Consider the following 27,036-nt stretch of genomic DNA (forward strand, 5'->3'; position numbering starts at 1 on the left):
AAAAAGCTTTTTTTTTCGATATATAAACATTTTTGATAATGAAACAGTATTAAGGAAGAAAGGAAGAATGACTAAATTGAATCAATAATTTTTTAAAACGCAATAAAATCAATGTACAGAAATAGAATTCTTTAAAAATAGAAAATTAAACTATATTATATATATAATCCTTTCTTTTTTATTTCTTGGTTCTTATTTTACAAAGCATTGATATAAATGCAATGGAATTTTGAAATCAATCATTAGTCAAACGCATTACTAGACGGCAGAGGAGTACAGAAATAAAATTTAATTAAATAAATGATTAATTGAAAAATAAATTTTCAAAATATTAATACAGCATATTGTCATCCAAAACACCCAAATCTATAAAATGTTCATACCCTAACACTTTAGGAAGAGGCAAAAAAAATCAATAAAATTGATTTTATTTTTAAACGCATCAAACAAATAAAGTTAAAATAAGTGTATATAATGCTTTCAAATGAAATTAGACGGAATTTATGGAAGGAAAAGAACTCTACATCATTTCGCTGTTATGGTAAAAAGACATTTCGGTTCTTCTCATACACTAGTGATGGAAGAAAACGCATGCATTTAGTGAATTAATCTTCCTCGCAGAGTCTATAGAAAAGTTTAACTAATTTTATTGAACATTTTAATAATCAATTCATGCAGAAGATGATGCAAGAAATCGCAGATTTTTCAAATATTTCGGGAAGTCATAATTTTTCTGGCATCATATATTTTCACTCAAATATTATAACAATATACACTTCTTAAATACAGTAAGTTTTAATTAAGCCATTGTTTTAAATTAAAGCATTTTATAATACAGATAGCATTCTAATTTTTTATTGAAAAGAACTTGGAAAAGGAATTTAATTGATAATATTACCAAACTGGGAACATTCAAGGGTAACGTAATAGTGCCGCAAACAAGCGGTCAGATAAAAACTCAAGTATTTCTTTTTCCATGCTTGAAAATGAATCAGTTATGGCATTTTAAGGCAAACAATGCTTTTCGGCTTCAAAACTAATTCTAAATTTAATCTTCCAATCAAATCTAATTCGTATATTGTTGAGGAATTAATATTTGGTGAATAAAATGAACAATGCAATACGCCAGGATAACTATTTGTACATTGATTGCCAATAATTATCCTGGCGTATTGCAGGATAACTATTGGCAACTGCCTATAACTCGCGTTGATCTTCATGGCTTAGGTTGGTTTTCGAATATCGGAGTATCTACTTCAGCAAAAATCCTTTCGAATACCTACTCCGGTAGAAATAATAATAATAAATTTATAACATAAAGAATCAATTTTTAACAATAAAAAATTAACATCAATTGAATGTGGTGGTTTAGAAGACATTTAAAAAAAAATTAGAGTTGTCATTAACAATATTAAGTTCTTTCTCGCTGCATGCATTTGCAGTTACATCTAATAAAACTCTGTGAAGTTATTTCAATTTAAAGTTATAAATTAATTAAAATTTAATCTGCATTCATTTCTTTAATGTTATAGATCATATTAAATCAATACTGCCTCTATTTCGTGAAATTTTTATTTAGCTTTCCGCTCCAGAGAAAATTAAGAAGGTTTCATCGCTCAAAAATTATAATTTAGAAATACAATAGTAAGCAGAAATAATAACTTTCAATCAAAAATTTGAAATATTTTGATTAAAGTAAATTCAAAACAGAAAAATAAACGACAACGAAGAGTTGCCCAAAGTATGACGAAATCAGACATCATTGTCATCTTCACTGAATCCATTTCGAACATTACAACGGATCATGAATTTATTCGTATTCACTTGAAAGAATATAAATGAAAATAATCATGCCTACCTTCTTTAGTGCTTTCATTAGTATCACAGAAGTAGCCATGAGGCATACAGCGAGAACGAATGAAACGACTGAGCAGAAAATCAGCAGATTTCGAACTGAAAAAAAGAAAGACATTTGTTAAAATCCGATTCACAAAAACCTTGAGAAAATCCCAGATATCTACCCTTTCGCGCATTTAGAAAATTTCATTATTGAATTCATCGCGATCGTAGAACATTCAAATGCTCGATTTGTTGTTCGCTGAAATAAAGGTCACAGTCTTCTGAATACTTTGAGCTCTTTTGTATTATTTTAGAAAAATAGGTAAAACAAGAACTTAAAAGCGTATTGTTTCAAAAAATGAAATAAATTTAGAAGGAAAATTCCGATAACAAACTTAAATTTTTTAACTTAACCTAAATGACTTTGAAGACAGCAAACTGTTTTCTTTATTCTATAAATAAAGTTTTTTTTTAATTTTATTTTAACAGATCATCTATTGGATTATCTTGAAATAATTTTAAACGCAAAGTTTTCTAGTTGAAATAAAATATTTTATTTCCACTATATGTGTTATTAAAAATACTTTTTTTGTATAACTAATTCACTGATTTCTTGATTCAATAAGTATAAGAGAAGATTGCAATAAGAGAGTGAGAATGTAACTAAACATTTCAGTCATCATCTTTCTAAGCCTAAATATGAATCAAATGAATCAAAGCAAACATATTTTTGCAATTTTAAATAGTTTATAATAGTTTTTAAAACACTAAATTTAAATGTTATTCTAAAGCCGATTTAATAAAATCGATGCAAGAGAAAACCAACTCGAAGCGAGAGCACATTATTCAATCTTTGAATTTAATTTAATATTCCAAGAATATAAATGCAAGAGAAACACTGTTACTGACTTTTCTATAAAATCTCAAAGCTAATTATAAGAACATTATATAAACTTATAATAAAACTGAAAACTTTTTTTAAAAAAAATAGACACTACTATTCAAATAAACCAGTAAGTAAAAATTGAACAGATCTGAATATCACAAAAATTATAATTTCTATGTGTCGAAGATTTGGATTGAGTGAAGTGCTCTAAAACTTCTGGGGCGGTTTAGAATTGAACACTCAAAATAAGTTTTTTGACGAAGGATGCGTTCGAAGATGCTTGTGTGCATAGTTGAAATATATTTAAACTTTACCATACAAAAATTAATGAAAGGCTTTGCTGGTTGCATTGTCAGCTAAATTCGTTAGAAAACTACACAATTACTTTAATTAGAAACCAAAATGTGTAGTTACGATCTAAAGGTCTCTCTATATTGTTTGATTAAAAAAATTTATTAAATACGTTTTAAGCCTAAAGTATGCATGCAACCCAATCTCTGTATAACGGCGCCTGTGCAGTGCTAAAGGTCAATAGTTAAACTGCTTTTTTTTCTTCTTAGCTGTCTGCGGTGGCTGGTAGTAAGGTTTCGGCTTCAAGATCGGAGGCTTCATATCCGATGTCATCAAAGGTCCGGCGCGGTATGCACACATTCATTCTTACTCTCATCATCCGACCATATTTCAGAAAAACGAGATTAGTTTTAATCTATTTCTCGAGACACAGAGTTACAAATAAATGTCTAATTGTGTGTCTTATTTTACCACTCCATTCTTTCCGAAATCGCCACATATGAAGAACCTGTATTCTCTTATCTAGATATAAAATTGGAGTTCTTAAGCTAAAACCAGTGGCGAAACAAGGAGAAATGATGGCTGTAACATACCAAATTTTTTATCACAGAATTCTCATACTTGGCTCTAAAAAATGAATTAAAGACACTGTCTTCTTTGCGCTCACAAAATTGGTGGGAAGACATCTTAAACTCCTTCTTTTCGTACTACTGGTCTTTTCACTTGAAATCTAGCCAAAATTGGTTGTGCGGTTTAGTGTCGAGCTCAGCGTCCGTTCAAGAACTATTGATCTGATATCTGATATGAATGAAACAGATAGGAAGCGTGTATTTAATGAAATAAAAAAAAATTCAGCAACGAAAACGGAATAATAAGTCTTTCTAATTCATTCATTTGAATAACTATAATAGGGGCAGCCTGATATTTCAATAAATCACCAGGTGGTAACATAAATTAATTCACAGTGGAACTTAGCCAATTTGGAGAAAAAGATTCATTTAAAAATGAAAGAAAGAAAGATCTGGATTTAGAAATTCGGAATAAGAAAAACTAAATCTAAACATGAGTACAGCGAGAGAAAAATGCCATCTTTTAACTTGAAAATGGCAATAAACTTTATCTTGAATAATTAACGGTTTTATTAATTAATATATCACTAATAAATAACCACTAAGTAATTTTAGCAAATAAAGATATACATTTTAATAATAAAATTTTTTTATTAATTTTAAAATATTTATTTCATTAAATAATCAAGTAATCTTAATCCAGAAACAGCATTTCGAACAGTGAGATATATTTCACTACTTTTTTGACTAAATACATGGCGAACGAATAAATGAAAGGCCTTTAAAAATAATTGATTTAATATCATTGAAGTCACAAAGTACGGACATATTTAATTAACGAAAAAATTAGAAATAAAAATAATTTATAGTTTGGACTTGGAATTGGCCATAATAAATTAAAATTATATATGATACCTTAACATTATATTAATAGGAAATTCAAAAGACAAGGGGGACTGAAGAGAACAAAAAACATTCAAATTAACCACGTTTTACTGAATTTAAAAACTATAGAGATGACAGATAGAAGTAGAACGATTCTATTTCTTGCTGTAAGAAATATAACTAAAGATGTATCACAAGAATATGATAAAAAGAAATTGTGCATATCATCTAACATGCTGTGAAATCATGTATTTTTTCTTCATTCAAGATTTTCTTCTACATAACTAAAAATATTCCTGATAATTTAAATAGCATGGAAACAATTGAAAGAGTTAAGCTACCAGAGGAAAATAATTTTCAAAGTGTTTTGAATCAGCAAATCTAGAACTGATTTAACTTTTATTTCTTTTATAAATTATATGAAACGTTTTACAAGTTTCTTTTTGAAAGCTATAAAATTGTATTCTAAATCTAGAGAAAAAAGCTGATGATGGCTATAAATTCATTAAGAAAACAAATGATATAAACATATTCAACACAGAAAGCATCTAGGGATAATTCAAAATTTAGAAGACGAATATGAGACATCTGCAGCAGTACAGAAAAAAATTTCTTGCAAACAGTCCCAGAAAAAAATAATGAATAAATTTCTCTGTTATTGCCCTATATTTCTAATGCACAGCTCTCACGCGAGTCGAAAAGCGAAAACGCTAATACAGTGATCGATAACGGCACATTTGAACCAACACGCTAAAACGTCATTTGTGATGAAAAAACGAAATCGTTTTACTATACAAGTGTATTTTCATATCTTCTCATTAAAAAGGGAGCTCTTTTTTTCTTTGTACTTTCTACTATGTATTATATTCTATATCAACCAAACAATAGTTTACAGCGCTTGATTGGCATACGGATGTGGAATGTATTTCTGAAGACAAAAACAGTATGCATTAATTACAACCATTTTCCTTTGACAATGTTAAACATTTATTAACATAACAATTAGGAATTCTTTCCTATTCGAATGTATTTCAGAAGTCAAAAAGGACAGCACCAATTATTACAATTTTCCTTCAATGATTTTAAACAGCAAGCAATAACAATCAGGATTTTTTTTTTCTATTGATGAATTTAGACGGAGAATAAGAATCCGCATAGCGCTAAAAAACTCAGTTAAAATCCAAACTACAAAAAATGGCTACTAATATTCAGGAAGATATCTTCTCAGTAAAATAACCAAAACGAATTAAGAATGCGAAATAGGAAGGAAAGAAGTTTGAGATGTTCTACATTAAATTTAGTTACAAGCGGGTGGTTTTCAGAGACTTGCATGGTAAACATTATCTTCTTTTAATTTTATTAATGTCTCATTTTGAAGTTAAATGGCAAATATTAAAGATAAATCTCATCATTTTAAAACATTGTCAATTCTCTATGCCAACAAGAAGATGCTTCATCCCCAACCCACATTCAAAGCACGTTAGATTCAGATGTATGCGTTTCGAATCCGTGATTTTACCATAAGGTCATGTAATTGTTATATAGCCCATGTAATTTTGCAATCTATACATTTGAAAAAGAATAGTAAAGACTCGATACAATTCAATTTGTTCATGTACTGGTTAAATCTATAAGTTTCAAATGTCCTCCATCTTGCGGGGTAAAGAACTTTGTAAAGGTGTTGACCAGTTTAGATGCCTTTTTTTCATCTAGCAATAGTTCACCATTATACACTTTACTTCAAAAACAGGGCGTTAATCTAACTCAATTGTGGTTGCTGAAAAGAAATAGGTCAAGGTCATAGAATACCTGCTCTTACATTAAAGTACAGCATAGAAGGAAGGGGTATTATATTTTTTATGACTGCCAAAACCTAAATAAATATTTAATTTCATACAGTTACGATTTTGCATTGGAATTTAAATATGGAATGAAATCTCATGATGGCAATTCTAGGAATGATACGAAATCATGCTAATGCAATACTTATATACACAGCTGAACAGCTGGTGTGAAAAATTTCAAGAATAAATATCTCATGGAGAAACGACTATTACTCACACTTTCGGTTGATGGCGTATAATTTCTTTACATAAAGCTGTGTTTTTCTTCCGCTTTTAGTAACAGAAAAAAAGCACTCGATGATTGCTTTTTTTTTTTTATAATAAGCTGACTACGAAGTAAACAAATGTTTTCATAAAATGCTGTCATTTTGAACGAAAATATTATTTATGGCACTGAAAGGCGCATTCCATACGTGAAGTGAATTTAAATGCTTACAAAAAAATTAAGCTGGAATGTTAATTGATCCGGTTGCTTTTGGGTGAAATGATTCCCATGAAAGTTCACACGACAACATAAAAAAAGGGGGAATGCTTTCTATTAATGCTTTTCCATTTTTGTCACATAATATCAAGTACTGTTATTTTTTTAAACTCTTTTTCAGAATCGTCAGATGTGCTACTATTCACTTGTGAGTAGATGCAATAAATCGATTTCTCATTGACATAAAAGCCGTCAATACATAGCTATATTAAGAAACAAAGTTTAAAGGAATAAAAATTTTCATGGAGCAAATAAATATTTTACAAAAATTACAGTAGCTTTGATTATATATTAAAAATTCCAAAAAGTAATTTAAGAACAATCAACACAAAATTTAAAATATTGTTCTTTTTTAATTCATAATTCGTTATCCCTTATTTTATATTGCTTTGTTTAAAGAAAATAAAAATCAGTCTCTCGAAATATAGTTTAAATGAAAATAAAATCTTGTTGCAAAAATCTCTTAAAATTGATATTCCATTGAAGAGCAACAAATCATAAAGCTAAATGATCGACTTTTGTTAATATTAATCTGTAAATAGATCAATTTAATATTCACCCATTTGTGAAATTTTAAATTATCCGTACAAACTCAAAAGTAATAAAATTTCATCGTCAGGCCATCCATTACTGATTACGCTTTCTTTAGATGATGCATTTTCAACACAAAACGCTATATAAAAATGAAAAAAACTCCAAAGCGTGAATTTTTCTCGTTCCAAATGTAAAATAGAACGCAGTAAAAGGTCCAAGTCAGTAACCGTGAAAAATTACAGCAACACTTTCTTGAAAGTACAAAAAATGCTTTAGTCTGCTTTGACCAACAATTAAGTGTTAAAATAAGCGACGGAATGAAAAATTCAAAATTCATGTTAACATACCATTTTTTCCTTTTCAAACATAATTCATTAAAATATTGTTTAAAGCTGCTGATTTCAATTCCGTAGCATTCATTAAAAAGAATTTTCCTCAAAATTATTCGAAATGAAAAAATTTTCGCATAATTCTTTTTATTTAATTTTTTACAATAACGTAGATATTGAATTTTTTAACATTTATTTCCAATATTATAAAATAAACAAAAAGTACAATGATTCTCATTTATATATCTTTTTTTTCTCATTTAAAAATAATCTTAGAACATTTTAAAATTAATAAATAAAAGAATTTAGATATTATATTTTCTGCATGGCGCAGACAAACTTTTAATAAATAAGTTTCAATGTAACAATAAGTTTATGAATTAATTAATTGTAATTGAAATACAAGGACGAAATGATTTTATTTGTTCTTCCAATATTCATTTCTATTAATTATTCAACTATAATTAAAAATTTAAAAAATTGCGTAGAACAGGTTTAACATTTATTTAAAAAAATTCCAAGTGCCTTAATTAATTAACTGGGCATATAATATTTTGACTTTATTTTCACTGTATTATTATTCACTCAATTCTTTATATTCTTATTAATTTTATTGAATTTTTTTGGAAAAAAATTCTTTTATGGTTTTGTTATTCACTTGGCGACAGTCCACATGAGTCATGAGGTTTTCAAACACTGATGAAGAAAATATATTCCTTTATTTTATGATTTTCAAAAAAAAATCAGGAAAAAAATGTAAAGGACTTTCTTAATAACGAGCTGAAACGAGTTTTGAACCCAGTAAAAGGCTTGTTACCCTATCTATCACTCTGTGCCTAACACCTGGTTCGTAATGACAGTGTTACAGTCTATTTCATTTAACTTCTGTGTCATAACCATATGAAAAAGGAAGAAAATAATAAAAGCTATATTATAAAAAGTTTATTTGTCTAAGAATTTCAAATTTTAAAGCGTCTAAAAGTTTTCCTTGTATTTACCCATAGTTGATTTTAAATTCTTTGGTTTTCTGTTAACTGGTATTGAAAAAAAAATGAATGCTTTATTCCACATTTAATGGCAGTCGCTTAAAAATCAATCTCTTGTAAGGCCTTCGAATTTCTTTCTTTAATTAACTCACGAAACACGATTTCCAGATTAGCTGATGTATTTACGAAAAATATGGTTTTCATACTGAAGGTAAAAATTACCCTTGAATAATTATAAATTATTACAAAACAGGTTTTATTCCCTTCAATTTTGATAAATAGCCGGTTCACAAAACTAATTCTAGTGGTGAATGGCATATCGTTATTTTCCCCCGTCTTTTGAAGTTGTAATAATTTTCTCGCATACTCGGGTTGATTGATATCAACAACTACAAGCTGAATTCTAAATATATGGTTAAATGACTGACAAAACCAATAGAATGTTTCATACCAAAGTATTTTAGATTTCTTTTTCTGTTTCTGGCGTAGGTTGATTACTCAATAAAATGAAACTTTATTTTTCTAACTTCATTTCAAGTTAAATTTCCCGATAAAACAATCCAGATTAGAGCTCATGATAAATTTTGAAGTCAGAACGGGAAAGTGTGTTATTATAAATTCTGTTGTATTTATTCACCTTTCAATTTTTTTAAACATCTTGAACCTGTTATCAAACTTTTACAAAATGAAACAAGCTATATGATATTGTCTGCGGATTATTTCATGCAAAATTCTTTAACAATGTGGTATAAATGCCATCGGTATAAAATTATCTAATAGTAGCAGCCGTCGACGATGCCCAACAGTTTTGTCATGTCAACTAACTTTGTGGAACTACATTTTATTACAACAAAAGAAAGCAATACATTACTTTTGAACTATAAACATAGATCATTTTGTTTGGTTACTTTGCTTAGAAAGTAGCAAAATAAATTGTTAAATAAAATTGGAGAAACCGGCCCAATTATTTTCTCCGTAAAAATTTTATTTTTCTCTCAGAAATGGAGATAAGGGCGGGGGGAGACAAATGATTACGTATTTAGCAGTCAAGAGCATTAATATGAAATGAAAATTGGCAAAGTCGCTGCAGGGATAATGGCTAAGGGACTCTAACACGGTTTCTCTCCCATGCATTGTAAAATTATAAAGTATTTTTGAGATTTCTTACGAAAATGGAGGGTAAAGAGGAGCAAACGATCATTGATGACATATCTAGGGGTCGTGAGCCTTTATACATCATAAAAAGTAGCACAATCGAACTTGTGGCTGGGATTGAGAGACTGCCACTTTGGTTATGCTAATTATTTTAAATATATAGATGCCCATCGATTGACTCTTCAGGGAGACGACCGAGCCCATAATCAAACGCCTACAAAACTGCTTTCTCCGTACAACCAGTTTTAAAGAAAAAGAATAGGCTCAACTCTCAGGGCAGATGAATAAATTATTAGCAGCTGAAAGTCACAATAGCATTCAAGGCTTACATGATACAAATTACCGCTAAATTTATATCGATTATTTTAAACTTCTTCAACAGATATTTTGAATTTATGTTTTTGAAACGTGGTCTATTCATGCTGACGTGATACATATCAAACGCGTAGAATCTGGTTTTTAAATTCATTGTGCTTCTTATTGAAGGAAAAAGGCATGACGTCAGGGTATAACATAAAACATTTTGTAGTCAGTTATTAGATGATTTGCTCATTTACGTTGGTCATATAATGCTGAGGCTTGCAAACTGGCAACATATATACGCAAAACGATAAAAGAAATAAAAACGTTCATTGTAGAAGGGAGATTAAGAGTATAACTATTTAAACTAAAAGCATCAGAAAAAAAGGGAAAATTTACACTGAAAAATAGGTAATCAGATGAATAATTATGTGTTTTTACACAGACATTCACTGTATCTCAAATGAATAATATTTTGTACAATTATTAAATTCTGACGCTAAGGGATTTTAAGGAGTCATTACATATTGCATCACTATTTCGAATATTTCACAAATTCCGTAAAAAGGACTAATTTCAACGCTTCTTAAAGCTAATAAATGAATTAAAAAATCTTTTAACAATCTCGGCATTTTTATCACTTTAACACATTTTAAATGTCAATTTTATGTATGCACATATATGCTAAATGGGGCAAATTCATGCTTACATGATATAAGTGTGCTGCACCAATTAAATTTTGTAAGCCATTGAAATTTTGGCAATAATAAAAAAGATCAACCATCACAATACATTAGACAAAATGTAATTAGATGCGAGACCACATACTTAAATTTAATTTATCATGTATACATGTCACATGATTAATATCAAGCGCGAAATCGTATGAATTGGTTCTAATCACTCAAATATATCTTAAAGATCTAATAAAATGCAAGCGATACATAAAAATAAAGGAATAATCGAATTACAAAACTGATGTAGTGATATAAAATCTTACAATAAAAAGTAGGTGCATTATAGTGAAAAAAAAAATTTATTTATTTCAACATAGTACAAGAATGACAACCAAAAGCATTTGTAAAAATTAAATAAAAAACAATAACAATAAAAATATGTATTAAAAGAAAAGCAAGTAATGTCAACACTTTCCATCGGTGTTTTAAAACATTTTTGCATTTCTAAAATATACATGATCTGGTCATAATAATACATCAATTATTTTGTAATTGATAAGATAAATAAAGAAATCAAATTCTGTGTGATCAATAATTGAATTCGAAAGATTAAACAGCATCATTTTTGAAATTACTTCCTAAATTTTCCCATTCAAAAATCCAATAAAAATAATTCATTTATTTAAAAATTGTTTTATCACGAATTTGATGCAATGATGTCAAGTCAGAGAAATGAAGTTTAACCTTTTAACTGTGAGAAGAAATCAAATTATTTTAACGAATCATTAGGATAATTTGTGAAAAGGACAGCCATTAGCATTTATAAAAGATAAGCAACTAATAAAAATCTGTACTCGAAAATATATATATAAATAATAATGGCAATTTTTCCTTTAGTATCTTAACACAGTTTTAACATTTCAATAATATACAAACTCAGTTCCCGACTATTCATTTAAATTTTTAATTGAAAAGGAACAACAAAGAATTCAGCCATCATATAATTTATATTTGAATTCGAAGGACTTTATAAAATTTACGACATCCCATCTAAAATTTTTCATTCACAATTCTGTAAAAATAATGGACGCGATCGTTAAAATCAAAGAAACAGTCTTATCACATGACCGATGTAATAATATAGAGCCAGACAATAAATAAATCTAGAGAGAAAAAAAATTCTACCCGATTTAACATATCAACATGTTCTCTCTCTGTCGTAGGTCACACACACTACTACGAAGGCTGAACGTATATCACAGATGTAGTCCTCAACTCAGCTATTTCCAGTTGACAATGCTTTTCAAATAACAGAAAACGAAAATTTGTCCTTGAAGTGCCATCACGACATACCATGCTTTTTCGTCAAAGGAAATGAATTTGAAGGTGCAAGGCATTCATAAGAACACAAAGAATAAAACGAAGTAGTTTTTTTTTTTTCTTTTTTCGAGATTTTCAATACATTATTTGGGAATTACATTTATAAGAAATTACATTACGTTTTATTCGAACGGATGGAATGAAAATGCATTCATATTGCGCACAAATTTACTATTGTAAAACAATATGAAAGGTGAATTAATTTGTGTTGCTATTGTGAATTCTGTAATTAAATAACTTGATTTTCTTTCATTAAAAGTAAATTTATAAGACTCAAATTGGAAATTATTAGGACGTTAAGAAATTATTCAAAAATTGACATATAATTTATTCAAAGAATCTGAAATTCTGATAATTTTTTGAGAAATATTCAAAATGATGCATTATAAGCAGCGACGTGGCGAGGGGTGTGTGAAAAGGGAAACTTCACTCACCCTCAGACTTTTTACGGATCGGAATTATGGTAATCAGACGACAAAATAAGAATGGAAATGAGAGTAATATTTCATTTTTCACGCCGACGGAATTTTATTAAATACATTATATTGAAGTGTTAAAAAAAGATTGTGAAATTTATTTCTAGAACTGATATTTTCGTGAAATATCTCCTGATATTTAGTTGAAACTATCTATTTTTGGAAAGAAAAAAATGAATTATTGATTCTGCGAAATCAGCAAAACTATGCTGCTCGGTGAAAATATCGATTCTCTTTCCTGAGAACGTAATTCTCATATTCTCCAAAATCTATTTTTTATTCAAAGATATAAAAAAAAACATTTTTATACTAATGAGCATATCACTGTTTTAAGTATCCATCGATTAGGTTGGTTTATATTAAATTACATAATCAAGACATTAATTGGACAATTATAATGACATTGAAGACAAACAATTAAATATAAATCAGTTGAAGGAAAATTTGTAATCTTAACAAAGAAGTAAATGCTCAATGGGAAAAAAAATCACTCGACATTTTTTTATATCCGTCATAAGTCGTTTTCAGAAATCAAATGTATATTGGCATTATTGTAATACGATTATAATTATTTTCGAACTGTTCACGCACCATTTGATGTACCAAAGTAAGAAAAATTGGACGATATTTCGCTTAATAAACTTAAGTTCGAATATAAGAAAAATAATCAGGCTGCATAGATTCAATACAAATTACTGAACTAATGAAAATATTAATCCTGGAACTAACTAGAAGACGGTTGTTATAGGTATTATACCTCAGACGCCAATCATGGAAAACGCCGTGACAGGAAATGTTATTTAATGTTTTCAGTGACAAAAGGGAAGCATGCCATCCATGCTATCTTTCTCAGAATCTTCAAAATGACCCGGAAATTTTTTGGTTCCTCAGAATTATCAAAATCCTTCTATTCATAGTGACATGATTAATTGGAATGTTTATATTTAAACTCGTCGTAATCGAGTTTTGTTCCAAGATCTCTTAAATTACTTACCAAAATAAAGTTGAGGTATTGTGTATAATTCGAAAATGCTTTGGCTAATTCAATGAAAAAATCGTATTTCGTTCTGAATTGTTTTTACTATTCAAATATTCCACACATTGTGTCTTCAGAGATGAAATAAGTTCAATTTTTTAAATCAATTCATTCACACAAAAGATAGAAGAAAGTTTTATAACCAACTAGTCGCCTATAGTAGCCAACTTGTTCGCCCATATAATAGCTTTTTAGGCTGTTAAATACTAATGTGGAATGCATATTTTTTTTACTACACCTTACTATTTGTTAAGAATGAAAAATGAAAAACATGAATTTAATTGAATAAGTCAAATCAAATTATAACACACGTGCAACTTAAAAAGTGCATATACTAGAAAATAAAAGTAAAAATCCTTCAAAGTGAAAATCCTACTTCAAAATTAATGTCCAAAGAAAGTGTGTTTTTTTTAAATCTTAATTTTAACATGGCAAAAGCACGTGATTAAATGTTTTGATGAATGAGTTTAAATGCCATAACATTAAAATTTAATTGCTACAATTTGTGTATTACAATGAGAATTTAAAAAGAAAAAAAAACATTGCACAGAAATGAAATTGATATCACAAAAAGGTAATTTTTTTAATTTTAAGATAATATAAAAACCATTTTTTGAGATTATGTTTTAATAGACATGATTATCAATTTTCATAAATAAGTCACAGCGATCACTCATATAGCAATGGTTAGATATATTTTCGCGCTTTACTTGACGTCTTTTTTTTTAATTATTTCTTTTTCATCTTATTTCCTCTGACTGAATAGAGTTTTTGGTGAACCCTATCCAGAGATCATTTTTAATAATACTTTTCAGCTTCATTAATTAATGAAGCATTGAACTAAACACAGTTGTGAAAATGTTCAATGAAGCAGTCTAAATCGTTCGTATAGTAATTTGTTTACATTTGATTGTTGCTGTTGAGACTACCTGAATTTCATTTCATTCAGTCGTTTCTCCGCTAATAAGATTCAAAGATGTGGGTTCGTAATGTGAAATAATCCACACTCGTTGTTAATCTAACTCCATTTTATTCTCTCTATATATAATCTACAATTCCATTTACATGCTATATATATAGTTAGTTGCTTGCTTTATATAGCTGCCATATACAAAAACGTATATTGGTTTCGCGCGCAGTTAATTCTGCCCTTAGAGTTCTGAAAGTAAGTTATAGCTCTAGTATGATTAAAGTTAAAATTAGTTTTTAGCCAAAGGCGCTCGTAACAGTTGCCATTCGACAATAAGTAATACGAGCGATTTCTGTGCCACGTACGTTACCGTTATATTTATATAGATTAGACGGAACAAAAATTCAATGATTGGAATTCCAATTTCAGTCAAATATTAAAATGCTTTTCCCTCCTTCACATTTAAATTTTCTTATTAGCATCAATGATTTTTAATGTTCAAAATTTAACTCAGGCTAACCAGTATAATAGTTAAAGAGATTTTCGAACGTATTTAGGCAAGCATTTTCGTATAGTTATTCCTTACTTTTAATTCTTGCAAAAGAATTTTACTACACTTGTTTTGCACGACAGTGCGACATAATTTTTTTAATGAGGCTTTTGAAGGGTCTGAAATTGTTTGAGTTTCGTATTTATAGAGTTGTTTCTGTAATAAACAGACAAGTCCAGAAAATGTTCAAATGAATGGAGTAGGTATTGTCACACAGAAATTTGAGAAAATCCGAAATTAACAAACAGGAAATTAAGATTCATGAACTACAAAAACAGATATTTGCTCGTCAATAAATTTTATAACTTTGTCCATCTTAAAATACAAGATATTGTGAAAAGTTAAGACCATTGCCTCAGTGTAATATCTTATTAAAATCAGTTTGTAATATCATATTGAAATTATTGGCCTTTTTCATTCCAACGTTTTTTTAAATTTCTAATCTGCGAATCTAAAAGTAAGGTTGATATTGATTTAATTACCAAAAATGACTGAATAACACAAAATGTGATTTAGATTAAGTCATGGCAACATCTTCATATGCAAGGTCTTGTTTTCTATCAAAGTGAAGAAACCAACTAAAAATTATTAACTTCACCCGAGATTAATGCAATTTAGTGGTAAAAGTATGTCAAAATTTATTTCAAAATAATGATAAAAAAAATACGGAAAATGACATGATTTTTGCAAATGTATCGACAACAAGAATAATCACTTCGATGGTTGACAATTTGATCGATCTGTTTACGCGTTTGATTCAATTGCGCATTTTGAAGTTCCACAACAAAATAAATTGTCTCTGAGAAAAATATTACCCACCTAAACTTTTCACTTCTCACAGAATTTGGAATTAAAAACAGAACAGAATAAATTGGCGAAATATTAATTTCCAAAACATTTTTTTAAACTTAAATAAATGTGTGAAACTATTGTAAAATACAGTTTAAGTGACAGTTACGGCAAAGCTACAAAATGTATCAGTGCATTAAATTAAATCGTCCTTAATATTATTCGAAGGTAGGAGAGGCCGAAGGCACCAGTAATAATTTTTTGAAAAATGTTTATATTTTTAATGTATTTGTGAATCCTTGATTAAAACTATTTTTTATAGATTAATTATTCATTCATATTATGTATAAAAAAAAACATTCAAAAATTTTGATGATTTTAGTAGCAGCAATGTTTTCGCAAAACTTGTCGGCTGTTACAGTTTGCCTCGGATATGGAACAAGCAATAATAATAAAAACAACAATAATTAAAATTATTTTCTTTTTATCATTCTTTTATTAATTAAATCACATAAGACATTCGGTAATAATTAACACTTGGAATACTGATAATAAATTAAATATCAAGTGGTTTAAAGTAAAATAAAGATAAAAATTATTTAACCAATCAACATAAAAGCCAGTCTACATTAAAACTTCAGTTAATGAAAACAAATGATAATCTACTTCCTATCGCTCACATTTTGAAATAATTTATTAGCATGCATATACCTTTATGAAAATTTGTTAATCTATTGTAGCATGAAAATTGTGTGAAGAGGCTAATATTACACAGTTATTCTAACGGAAGTATCTTTTCCGTTTAATGCTTCACTTTCTTTCGGTGGACGGCCTGTAAAGCCTATTTCTTTAGAATGTTTATAAGAAAAGAATTCTTTTCACAAAATTTTCGAGTTATTTGAAGCCACCGGGTTTAAATTCAGGACTAAGCTGTATTTAATATGGCTGTTCCGCTGTATTTAATATGGCAAGGCAATTAAACAATATTAAAGATTTTACGAGATAGCAAAATTAAGAAACATAAAATGCAAAATTGACCCTTTGTTTGTATATAAAATAAAAAAATATGTATCTAAATGCGAATCAGTTTGATATTTGCAAAATGAGAATATTTTGAAAACTGTTACTTCTACTCATGTGAAAAATTTGACAATTTGAAACAATGCCTCAGAAAATTATATATTTATGTAAAACTTCTTAACTTCATCTGATACAATGATACAGAAATCATGCAACGAATTACAGAAGGTCTGATATTTAAATCTGTAATTGAATCCAAATAACAATGAATTTAAGAGACAAAATCATTTGGACATCAGGCGTTCTTTATGTTTTTATAGTATGCATTTAAATAATTATAAAGGCCTAAAATAGAAAGGTCATCTAATAAGGAAGTTAAATAAATTCGTATGTCAGAGTTATTAAATCCAATTTCTAATTTTTATTTAGAATAATCCATAAATAATAGTTTTAAAACTTGTATTAAAATTCTACTAACTGTAAAGTAAATACTTCATAACTTATATTTAATGATTAATTTTAGCATTTAAAACAATGAATTGCTTTTTTTAAATTTACAAAATAGAATTAAAAATACTGTATAACTTACCATGTTGGTTACCACTATAAACAAAGAGAAAGCTTATGCCAAAATATCTATAATGGACTGATCCAGGTTGGGCTTCTGCTAAGCAATATATATCAAATATAGCCAATATTATCATAAATGCACTTTCCACCTAAAAAAAGAAAAGTACATATATACATAATTAAAATTCATAACACATTGAAAACTGATTATCAATTGCTTTATATAAATCAGATTAAATACAATACGTTACAGAGCTTCAAAACTTATCCACAATAAATCTAGGTCATAAACAAAGAGAACTTTCTTTACAGGAAGTAAAAAAAAAAAAAAAAACGAATTTATTTTTAAGAAGATTAATCACAAAACAGTAACCCAGTGAAAGGGAATTATTTATTGCAGAAAGAATAATGTAGCATCCGAACACATTTATTTCAAAATAACTCCTCTTTACTTTCTCGGTCAATTTCAATGGTCACGTTCCGCAAAATATCAAACAAAAAGACATAAAACTTAGCGTAAAACCTACACGTTAGATTTGAAAGTATCAAAAACGTCTGTCAACGGATTTGTATGACGACAACGTGACAGGACTACACGATGAAACCCTGAGATTGAGAACGATCATTGGCCCTTGACTTTTTCTAGCACAATATCCCATAAGAGCATTCCGTTAAAATCTTCCGACTGGAACAAACCGCTATGCAACTTTTTGTACAAAAGATCTAGATCTGAGATTTAAGAATCGTATATATGGTCACGTGGTCTGGGTTCTCATTGCTCCAGTTTCGCTTCACAAAGAGATTGTATAGATAATCTCTAAGGATATGCATCTAAAAATAACTCATTAAATCTATATGGTGCATCTACCTTTTCGCTAAAAGTCTATTAGCCACATCATAATACAGATTTAAATTATAATTATTTTTTTAAAAAATGAGAAGTTTGCTTAAAGTGCACTACAGTCTTAACCGCTTTGAAAAATGTTGGTGTCGTGTAGTAGCAATTATGATCAGCATTTTTTCCTATTTCAAAGCACAATACATGAGCCGAAAAATTAAAATAAACTTTGTATATAATTCAATTTTCCTGTTTCTTGTACAAAAGGATTTCAGATTTCACATACAGTGACTGGATATTCCTTTCTTTAGAGGAATACTTACTAATACACTTTTATTTTCACAAATTTGATTAATGATTAACTCATTGCTTGGTTTTCTCGAAGGAAAAAAAATAAAAATTCACATTGTTCAGTGTTTAGTGTTCAGATTCATATATTACAAAGCCGAGGTAGTAATTCAGAGTTGGAGTATGACTCGGATTCAAAGCTAGAATCGTTCGAATTCCTTTATATATGTGGGCATGGTTCAGATTAAATCTGCTATCGTGGATCAGAATTTTGCATGTTTTGAGTGATATGGAAATATTTTGTAAATGCTCATTCAATAAATTAAAATTAAAATAATCTATGTTTAGCTTAAAAAACAAAAACGAATTAGAATAATATCGTGTAGTAAGAAGTCTTGTAGAGAACTCTAATATAGTACCCTCACCCCCAACAGTCTGATAATGTTTCAAAAGGAAAGATATAATGCAGAAATTAGAATGTCATAAAAGCCATTAAAATTACCATTTTTTATCATTCCAGTTTGTACCTTCATGACCAGATCAATTACTGCTTACAAAACAACATTAATTTCGCAAGAGGAAAGAGAAAAACTACTGTAATTTTTCATATCATTATAAACTCGGACAATAAAATTAAAACTATATAAATTTCGAGTTTAAGCTGAACAGAAATTCTTGAGTTTAAATATGATCCCGAATGATAAACATATGCATAAGTTTGGTACTGTAGTCAATGACAAATCAAGATGACGTTGTGCAAAAAAGCTAGATTAACTATATCCTTCTGAAAGAAGGAGAACGTCTTTTCACGGATCAAAGGGCTAATGCAAAAAATTTCAAGAAATTAAACAATTTTTAAATGTAACTGATAGAAGTAGAAATGGAAATAATGCGTAATTAAAATTAAATTCTATTAAAATGCATTATCAATACAATAGTACCACATTCAGGACAATTTAACACGCTTACGGATAGTAAACATTTTCTACATAAATATATATGCTATTTTTATTCTGAATTAAAATGAAAAATTAAGTGCTACTGCATTCATGTCATTTCCCATCACAATGAAAATGAATGGTACAGCATTCACATTCACAGATATGTAATCGGAGAGTAATGATATAGTGTGGAACTTTACCTTATTCGAAACTTGATATGTCATTGAAAATAATACCTGCATTCGTTTTTTTAATTAATTAAGTAAAGATTAAATTATCCAGAATAAAATGAGGTAGATATTAGATATTCACTCACGCCTGTCGTCGCTTCAATCAGCAAAAGACAAGCTGTTAAACATTCCAAATTTCTTTTCTTATTAAGATCGAAAGTGATGTCAGAATTGTTATATTTGATTTTCACATTTTACTTTGTGTAGGTAATTCTTGAAGCACTCTGTTTCTAATTTATGCGCATTCCTTGCTTAGATGACGAAGCAGATCCCATTTGCAAGGGAAATTAATTCATTGTATTTTCATCCATTGCGGTATAATAAGAAAACTCTTCAGTGCAAAAGAAATAAGTGGTTTTACAAAACTTTTGAGAAATAGTTATTTCTTTTGACTCGAGTGACACTGGAATGGTATCTGTTATTCGATATTATTTAATGAGTGGCGCTATTATTGTATGTATAAGAAGTCGTAAAAAGTCATTTAAAAATTTAATGTCTGACAAAACATGAAGAACAAGTTTTGCATGGGAATTTTGGACACCCCCCCCCCCAAAAAAAAAAGAGTGCGCTAGTCAGTAATGTACAATAATGGTGTTAATGTGATCTTATTAACAGATACAAACTTAATTATACGCATGAAATAAAAATCCATGACTATATATGAACATTTTCAAAATTCTTCCCACCTGCCACAATGCAGGATTCACAATGCTGACGCATGGATTCCCGGACCCCTTCAAATTGGGCGGGCGAGGTACCCGCACATTTTGGTACGGATGCGAAGATCTACCTTGATAAGACTTATCTTCATCACTGGATCGGCAGTGACTTGGCATTCATGTATCCAACTCTCAGATCACACCCCTATGGATTTCTTCCTGTAGGAATGCATGAAGTCTATGGTATACGATACATCCGTAACCGGCCTTGTCGCCGGAACAGATACATAAGTCGATGAGACGACATTATGAAATCTAAACTGTGGCGGCTGGAAGGAATTTTGAAAATCTTTTATAATGTAGCCATATTTTCTTTCTTCATATTTATTATGTAGTTTGTTTTTATTTAAAAAAGTCCTGACCGACGAACATATAAAATTTGCATAAAATCTTTTGAGATAATCCTTAAATAGTGATTAAAACGCTCTCAAATAAGGACTTTTCCGAGCTTGCATAATTAATAATTATTCACTAACAGGATTTCGGAATCTAAGCAGTATTTGTAAACAAAAATGATGGGTGAATTCGTTGACATGTAGGAAATAACAATATAAAATTTGCAATTATTAGAATGATAATTCATATATGTAATTATTTATAATTAGCATAATTTTCTGTTTGCATAGAAAAGATTTTTAAAATAAATTTGTTGATATATGATTGCACATCAGATTAAATAAAATTTTTAAATGAATCGCTCTAATTTCAGTTTATATAACATTGGTATCGAAACGAAAGTTAAAAGCATAAATACTAAATTATTTGTTGAAAATGAATTTTATTGTTAAGTAAGATCATTCCACGACATAAATATTTAATTGTAGAAATCCAGAATTCCATATCACGTATGGAATTTCATAACACGTTAAGGGGAAAAAAGGAGGGTTTTTTTCCTTCTTTTTTTATTTTAAAAATTGAGATTTGTTTTTCCCATCTGCAACAAAGCCTCCTTTAACTACTAAAAGAAGTAATCTAAAAATATATCATTAAACTTAATACTTAGTTAACTTAATAGCAATTACAGCCATTTTTAAAATAAATCACAATGATTTCGCTTTAGCTCTTTTTAGGGAAATGGTTCTTATGATTAAAATTTGCTTGGACTGTAATTAATAGCAAGTCAAGTTCTCAGTATGTAGAATGCTACAAGTGAACCTATATTGCTAAAATGCATTTGTTCCTACGCGTCTTAATACAGTAGAAAGAAATACATGAAATGAAACTGAAAATGCAGAATTTCACTAAGTGAAATAACAATTTCAGATTATTAAAGCTAATTCTATTTAACTATATCAATTACTTTTAAATATACATTTAAATTAGATTCAGGAGAATTTAACACGATGTAAATATACGCCGCGTAACTTCTGTTCTCTCGATTTTTGAAGTCTCGTAAAACTAAGATTTATGGATCAATACAAAATATTTTATGTACTTATTCTTATATTATCAAAATATATTATAAACAAATTGTTTGTGCACTTTATTACTATGCACCTTTTTCACCCAAAGATTTTAAATCAGTATTGATTATTATATTTGATCTCGTAGAATTGCTTCCAAAAGATATGTTTTGTGAGGGGCAATATCTTATATTTTAAGTCAAAAATACATATATTTACAATTTTATAGTCTACCGGGTAAAGTTCAAAATCTGGCTACCAAGTTAATCCGATTATTTATTTGTTTCTATCGTACTATAAATAACAAGAAATTAATACATTACATAAGAACAAACCCACCCAAAGATCATTATACAAATAAAAGTTATTAGAGATTGATGTGTTACATTCAAATAAACGGAACAAAAGCTTACTATGTTACACACGATTAAATGCATTCATAGTGAAGTGCATTCATTCGGTCAATTACTTCTTTTTTTATTTTTTATTCATCCGTCGTCATTTGTATATACCCGGCTGAATGATAATTACTGAAATGGCAGGTCATGCTTGTTATTAAATCGGTGACAGCAACTAAGATATGATGCTAGTTTATGACTTTTAGGTAAATCCTATCTTTGTCATTAAAGACCAATTGCTCTTCAGTTTTTTTTATCAATATTGTTAAATAATGATTATTTTATTATTTTTGTTGCTGTTTAATCAACAGGCAATTTCAACAATTTTCAAATATTTCGAAATTTCAATATTGTAATGAGTTAATGATGTTGTTTTGAGATTAAAGGTTAATGAATTTTGCAGAGGATGTTTAAGCACCAAATAAAAATCTGTGACATAATCAAGCTAAATCGAATCGGTCTTTTTATCAATTAACTTTGAACTAAATCATCGATTTTGCTTTTCATATTTAGGGCAAAGGACAACTATGAACTAGTGGTAAAATCTTAACTGGAGGGAACTCCTTTGCAATATGCCGCAGTTATCTATAATCGTAGATCAAACATCCTCACATTCGTGTTCTGTGGATTGCAAATTCAAGTTTAAAGTTAAGGAATTCATCCCATCACACTGTTTATGAACATAATAAAACTGAATGATATGAACAAAACTTCCTATAATCATATATTTCAAAAGGAACTAATATTTTTATATTTGAAATATAATTCCAGCATTAAAATCTGAGTAACATTTCGATTTTAAACCTTATTAACTTTAAAATGTCATTTTCCCCTGTTTCATTTGTGCCTCTTTGATCTACTTGTGAAACTGCAGGCGACCCATCGATATAAATGGCTGATAAAGTCTTTTGACTAAAAATAAGGCCTAGAATGTTACTATTTGGTTGAAATTCTGGATTTTTCAATTGTGAGGTCACCAATGACTTCCGAAAAGTGATCACAAAGTCTTTAAAGTAATCAGTCCTTACCCTCTTACTTTGCAAAATATATCAGAAGAATAATTCCAATCGAAAGAAATGGAAAAGAAATCATTGAAATATGCGGTTTTGTTAAATGGAGAAAAAGGCATTCAAGCGAATATCCGACAAACCACTTTTCCCAGTAATTCACCAAATCTAACGTAACGGTAGTAAATGCACTGGGTCGGAACGCAATGCAAAATACCTTAAAAAGGGAGTAAATCACTTAATTTCAAGGTTTCTATGCAAAATGCTCCAGCAATACGTGTGAAAATTAGATCAATCAAATTATTCATTCAACATTCCATCTATAAATCATCCATGGGTATTTGCATAAAGGGATTTCTAAGATCTCTTGACAACAACAACAAAAAAAATCAGGCTTCAGTTTTTCCAAAGGAGAATATTTGAGAACTTTTATTTATGAGTTAAAATAAAGGCACTTTCATACACCACATTAAAAACCTTTTAGTCCAAAATGATGTTGGGATGCATGAATACATCACCCAAAGTTTACACTAAAAAAAAAAAAAATCCACAGTTCTAATATGCTTATTCATCAACAGCCATATTATTAAAGGAGAAAAACATGCAATTTTATTAGAAATATTTTAGTCAATTACATGTTGCGGTTGAGTAATGGTATGGTTTTGTATGTTTAATAATTTTTAAAATGCAAACTAAGTAAATAAAAAGATTTCTTGGAAAAATTCGCTTTTATAGAAAAGCATGATTTATTTATGGGATTTTTATATTTGTGCAGTGAATAATTGCATTGCATAAAGTGAATAAAACATATTATCTAAATTTCAATATAGTCAAAAACCAATTCCGGAAATTAAATGTCAGGTACTGAAAAAAATCGGAAACAGATATGTAAAAAAAAAAAAAAATCAGAAAAAATAAAAAGATTAATCACAAAATTTTTTTAAAAAAGTAGAAAGAATAAAATGTAAGTAAAATCGAAATATCCCACAACTATATTCGGCTTCATGTTCATTTATCTACATAGATCAAATTAAAGAGATCCTATATATATTCTATATATCAAGAAGAGATGTTATAAGTTAAAGTTAAGAAAAGTTAAGGAGATATATAAATAAATCTAGTTATCTCTAATATAACCTCTTATAAAAATAAATCTAGTTAACCATCTTTAATATGAACTGTTTTTTAAAAATTATTAAACGGACATTTCATTCAAAGGTCGCTTTTTCATTCTGAGACTACTTTTCTAGGTGAGATAAAATCTAGATTATTCCTCTTATTCTAGAATGTCTGATCACCGTATACGTATATCAAAAGTCGGAAAGGAAAGTCATTTTTTCTTTACTTTAATTTAAAATGAACTAATTTAAATATTTTTCAAAATTAAACCTAATTTATCTTTCTTTAATACAAGAAAATTTATATATAACATCCCAAACAATCGATTTTTATCATAAATTCGGAACAAATTTAAAAAGCAGATGAAACGCAAAATGAATTAATCTATTAGTAAAAATATTTTTCTTAATAAAATGTTGCATTTCTCAAATTTCACGTATCTAAGAGCAATTCTAATTATAGAAATAATGTCATCTCTTATGTATATAAAAGTAAAAGGTCCCGGATAAAAAACGAATACAAGTTAAGCATTTTTTGTTCCATCTAGTTCATCTCCGCAGTAAACAGAAATGAGTTCGCATATATTTATCAATAATCAACTCAAAATTTCAATTTTCACCAATATGATTTAAATAATAAAAAAGATTAAATTGAAAACTTTTCTGATTTAGTCTTTTTCACCCGAGATATTAATTATTATACTGGTTCAAATTAAGACAAAATACAATTTGATCCTCATAACTAATTTTTTGTGTATCAAAATACCTCAAAAGATAAGATTTACGCTTCATAGAATTCGCAAGCTCTTGTACATTAAAATGTGAGACCCATCTTTGAAATGTCACTTTTGTCAATGCCAGTCAATTTTACTTTTTTTTTATTTTTTACTTATAAGTTAAGCTACCTGTAATAATGAAGTTTCAAAACATGAAAGATTCGTTATTTTGACTGCGGAAGTGCGCATAAAATGCTGCAAAGCATCTTTATACGTGATGAAACTTTTAAATAAACAAATTCAAGGTTACTTTTGAAAAAGGTTATCCTTATTTGAATTGAGCCGATTTTTCAATAGATGTATCCTCACTGCATAACGATTAGAGGTCAATTTTTAAGAAATTTTTTGAAAGAACTGCTCAAATGGTTCTAAACTGTGCACCAGTGCTTGTTTTTTCTTAACTATTTGTAGGAATGAAATATCAGGAAAAAAATAACAAGATTTATCAAATTGAGGTGAATATTATTATCATCCAATAATATTTAATCTGGCTCAAGATATTTTCTATATAAAAACATATAAAGGTATTTTGTATAAAAAATCGATTGATTGAAAGAAAATTATTTTTCATAATGGCATTTGACCATTAGTTCAATATATTTCACATATAAATTCTTTTTGTAAATGAGATATTAAATCATTTGTTTAGATATCCTTCGTGTAATAAAATAAGAAGTGTTAATATGCCCAGATTAAATATTAAAAATTTAATTCAAAGAGAAAAAGTGATATAAAATAACTCTTCCCATTTTTAACAGTTTAATCTTTTTCTTTGAAATAATGATATTAAAATGAATTTCATTATTATTTATAGAAGATTATAGATTATAGATAATGATTTTTATGACTTTTCTTGATATTGATATATTAGCCTTTTTTTCTGTTTTCGATACCTGAAAAAAACACGATACCTGAGTAAATTTACCACATATCGTATTTATCGCCGATTGCGCTTTCAGATGACACTTTTTTAAATTTATAAACACAAAAAAAAATTATTCATAGACGACATAATTCGATATAAGAAATGCATAAGTATCTCAAATGCTCTTTGGATTCTTAATAAAAATTAAAACGCAAGCTTTCCAAAATAGAATGTATAATTTTAATTACATGCAAGAAAATTGAGTTGTCAATGTGTTAAGAGTATTAACAAGATAATGCGGATTACTATTATTACCATGATACGGAAAAAATTTACTCGTATTATTTTCATTCAAAAAGTAAACTTTTTAAACTAGATGCACTGAGATCCTTCACATCCAAAGTTTATTGACCAGAAAGCAAAACATTACAGTTTCGCGATGCACATTAATTCCACTACAACGACTTGATGATTTAAAAAAAAAATACAGTAAGGCGTGAAATGCGGCACTGATGCGATACACGATTCAAAAAAGCATAAAAAAATCGATTGCTTTTTCACAGAATCATAGAACTTGATTTTTTTTAAACCATTGCCAGGAAAATACAGTTCTTCAAACCCGTATCAAATAAGCAGTCTGAAATCACTGTAATACCACCATACAAAAAAAAAAAAAAAAAAAATCAACGCACTCTAATTTGTTCGGTAATGCACCGATTCACATTTTCAACAGTTTTTTTTTTCTCTTCATGATAACATACTGTTTCTTCTGAAAGATGAAGAAATAATGAACATGAATGAAGGGTTTGAATGTCTGAAATTGATAATAAGCATCTTGGAAATTTCAACATCAGTTAAATAAGATAAAAAGGGATTTTGTATTATTAGTTTAATTAAATTTAGGCAAATAAAGATTCACATTCTAACATGATTTCGTAGCACATTT

At 28.4% G+C, this 27,036-nt stretch overlaps 1 protein-coding gene across 1 annotated transcript in view; it reads right to left on the reverse strand.

Annotated features, from left to right (window-relative positions):
* LOC129958120 (uncharacterized) overlaps positions 1 to 27,036 on the reverse strand; it is a 48,848-nt gene that overhangs the window by 13,260 nt on the left and 8,552 nt on the right. The window contains exons 2-3 of the mRNA XM_056070316.1: positions 17,527 to 17,656; positions 1,859 to 1,953 (exon numbers count right to left, since the gene is read on the reverse strand). Of these exons, the coding sequence (XP_055926291.1) occupies positions 1,859 to 1,953; positions 17,527 to 17,656 (225 nt within the window). The remainder of the gene's footprint in view (positions 1 to 1,858; positions 1,954 to 17,526; positions 17,657 to 27,036) is intronic.

This window comes from Argiope bruennichi, chromosome X1 (genome assembly GCF_947563725.1).
Source record: "Argiope bruennichi chromosome X1, qqArgBrue1.1, whole genome shotgun sequence".
Lineage (NCBI taxonomy): Eukaryota > Metazoa > Arthropoda > Arachnida > Araneae > Araneidae > Argiope > Argiope bruennichi.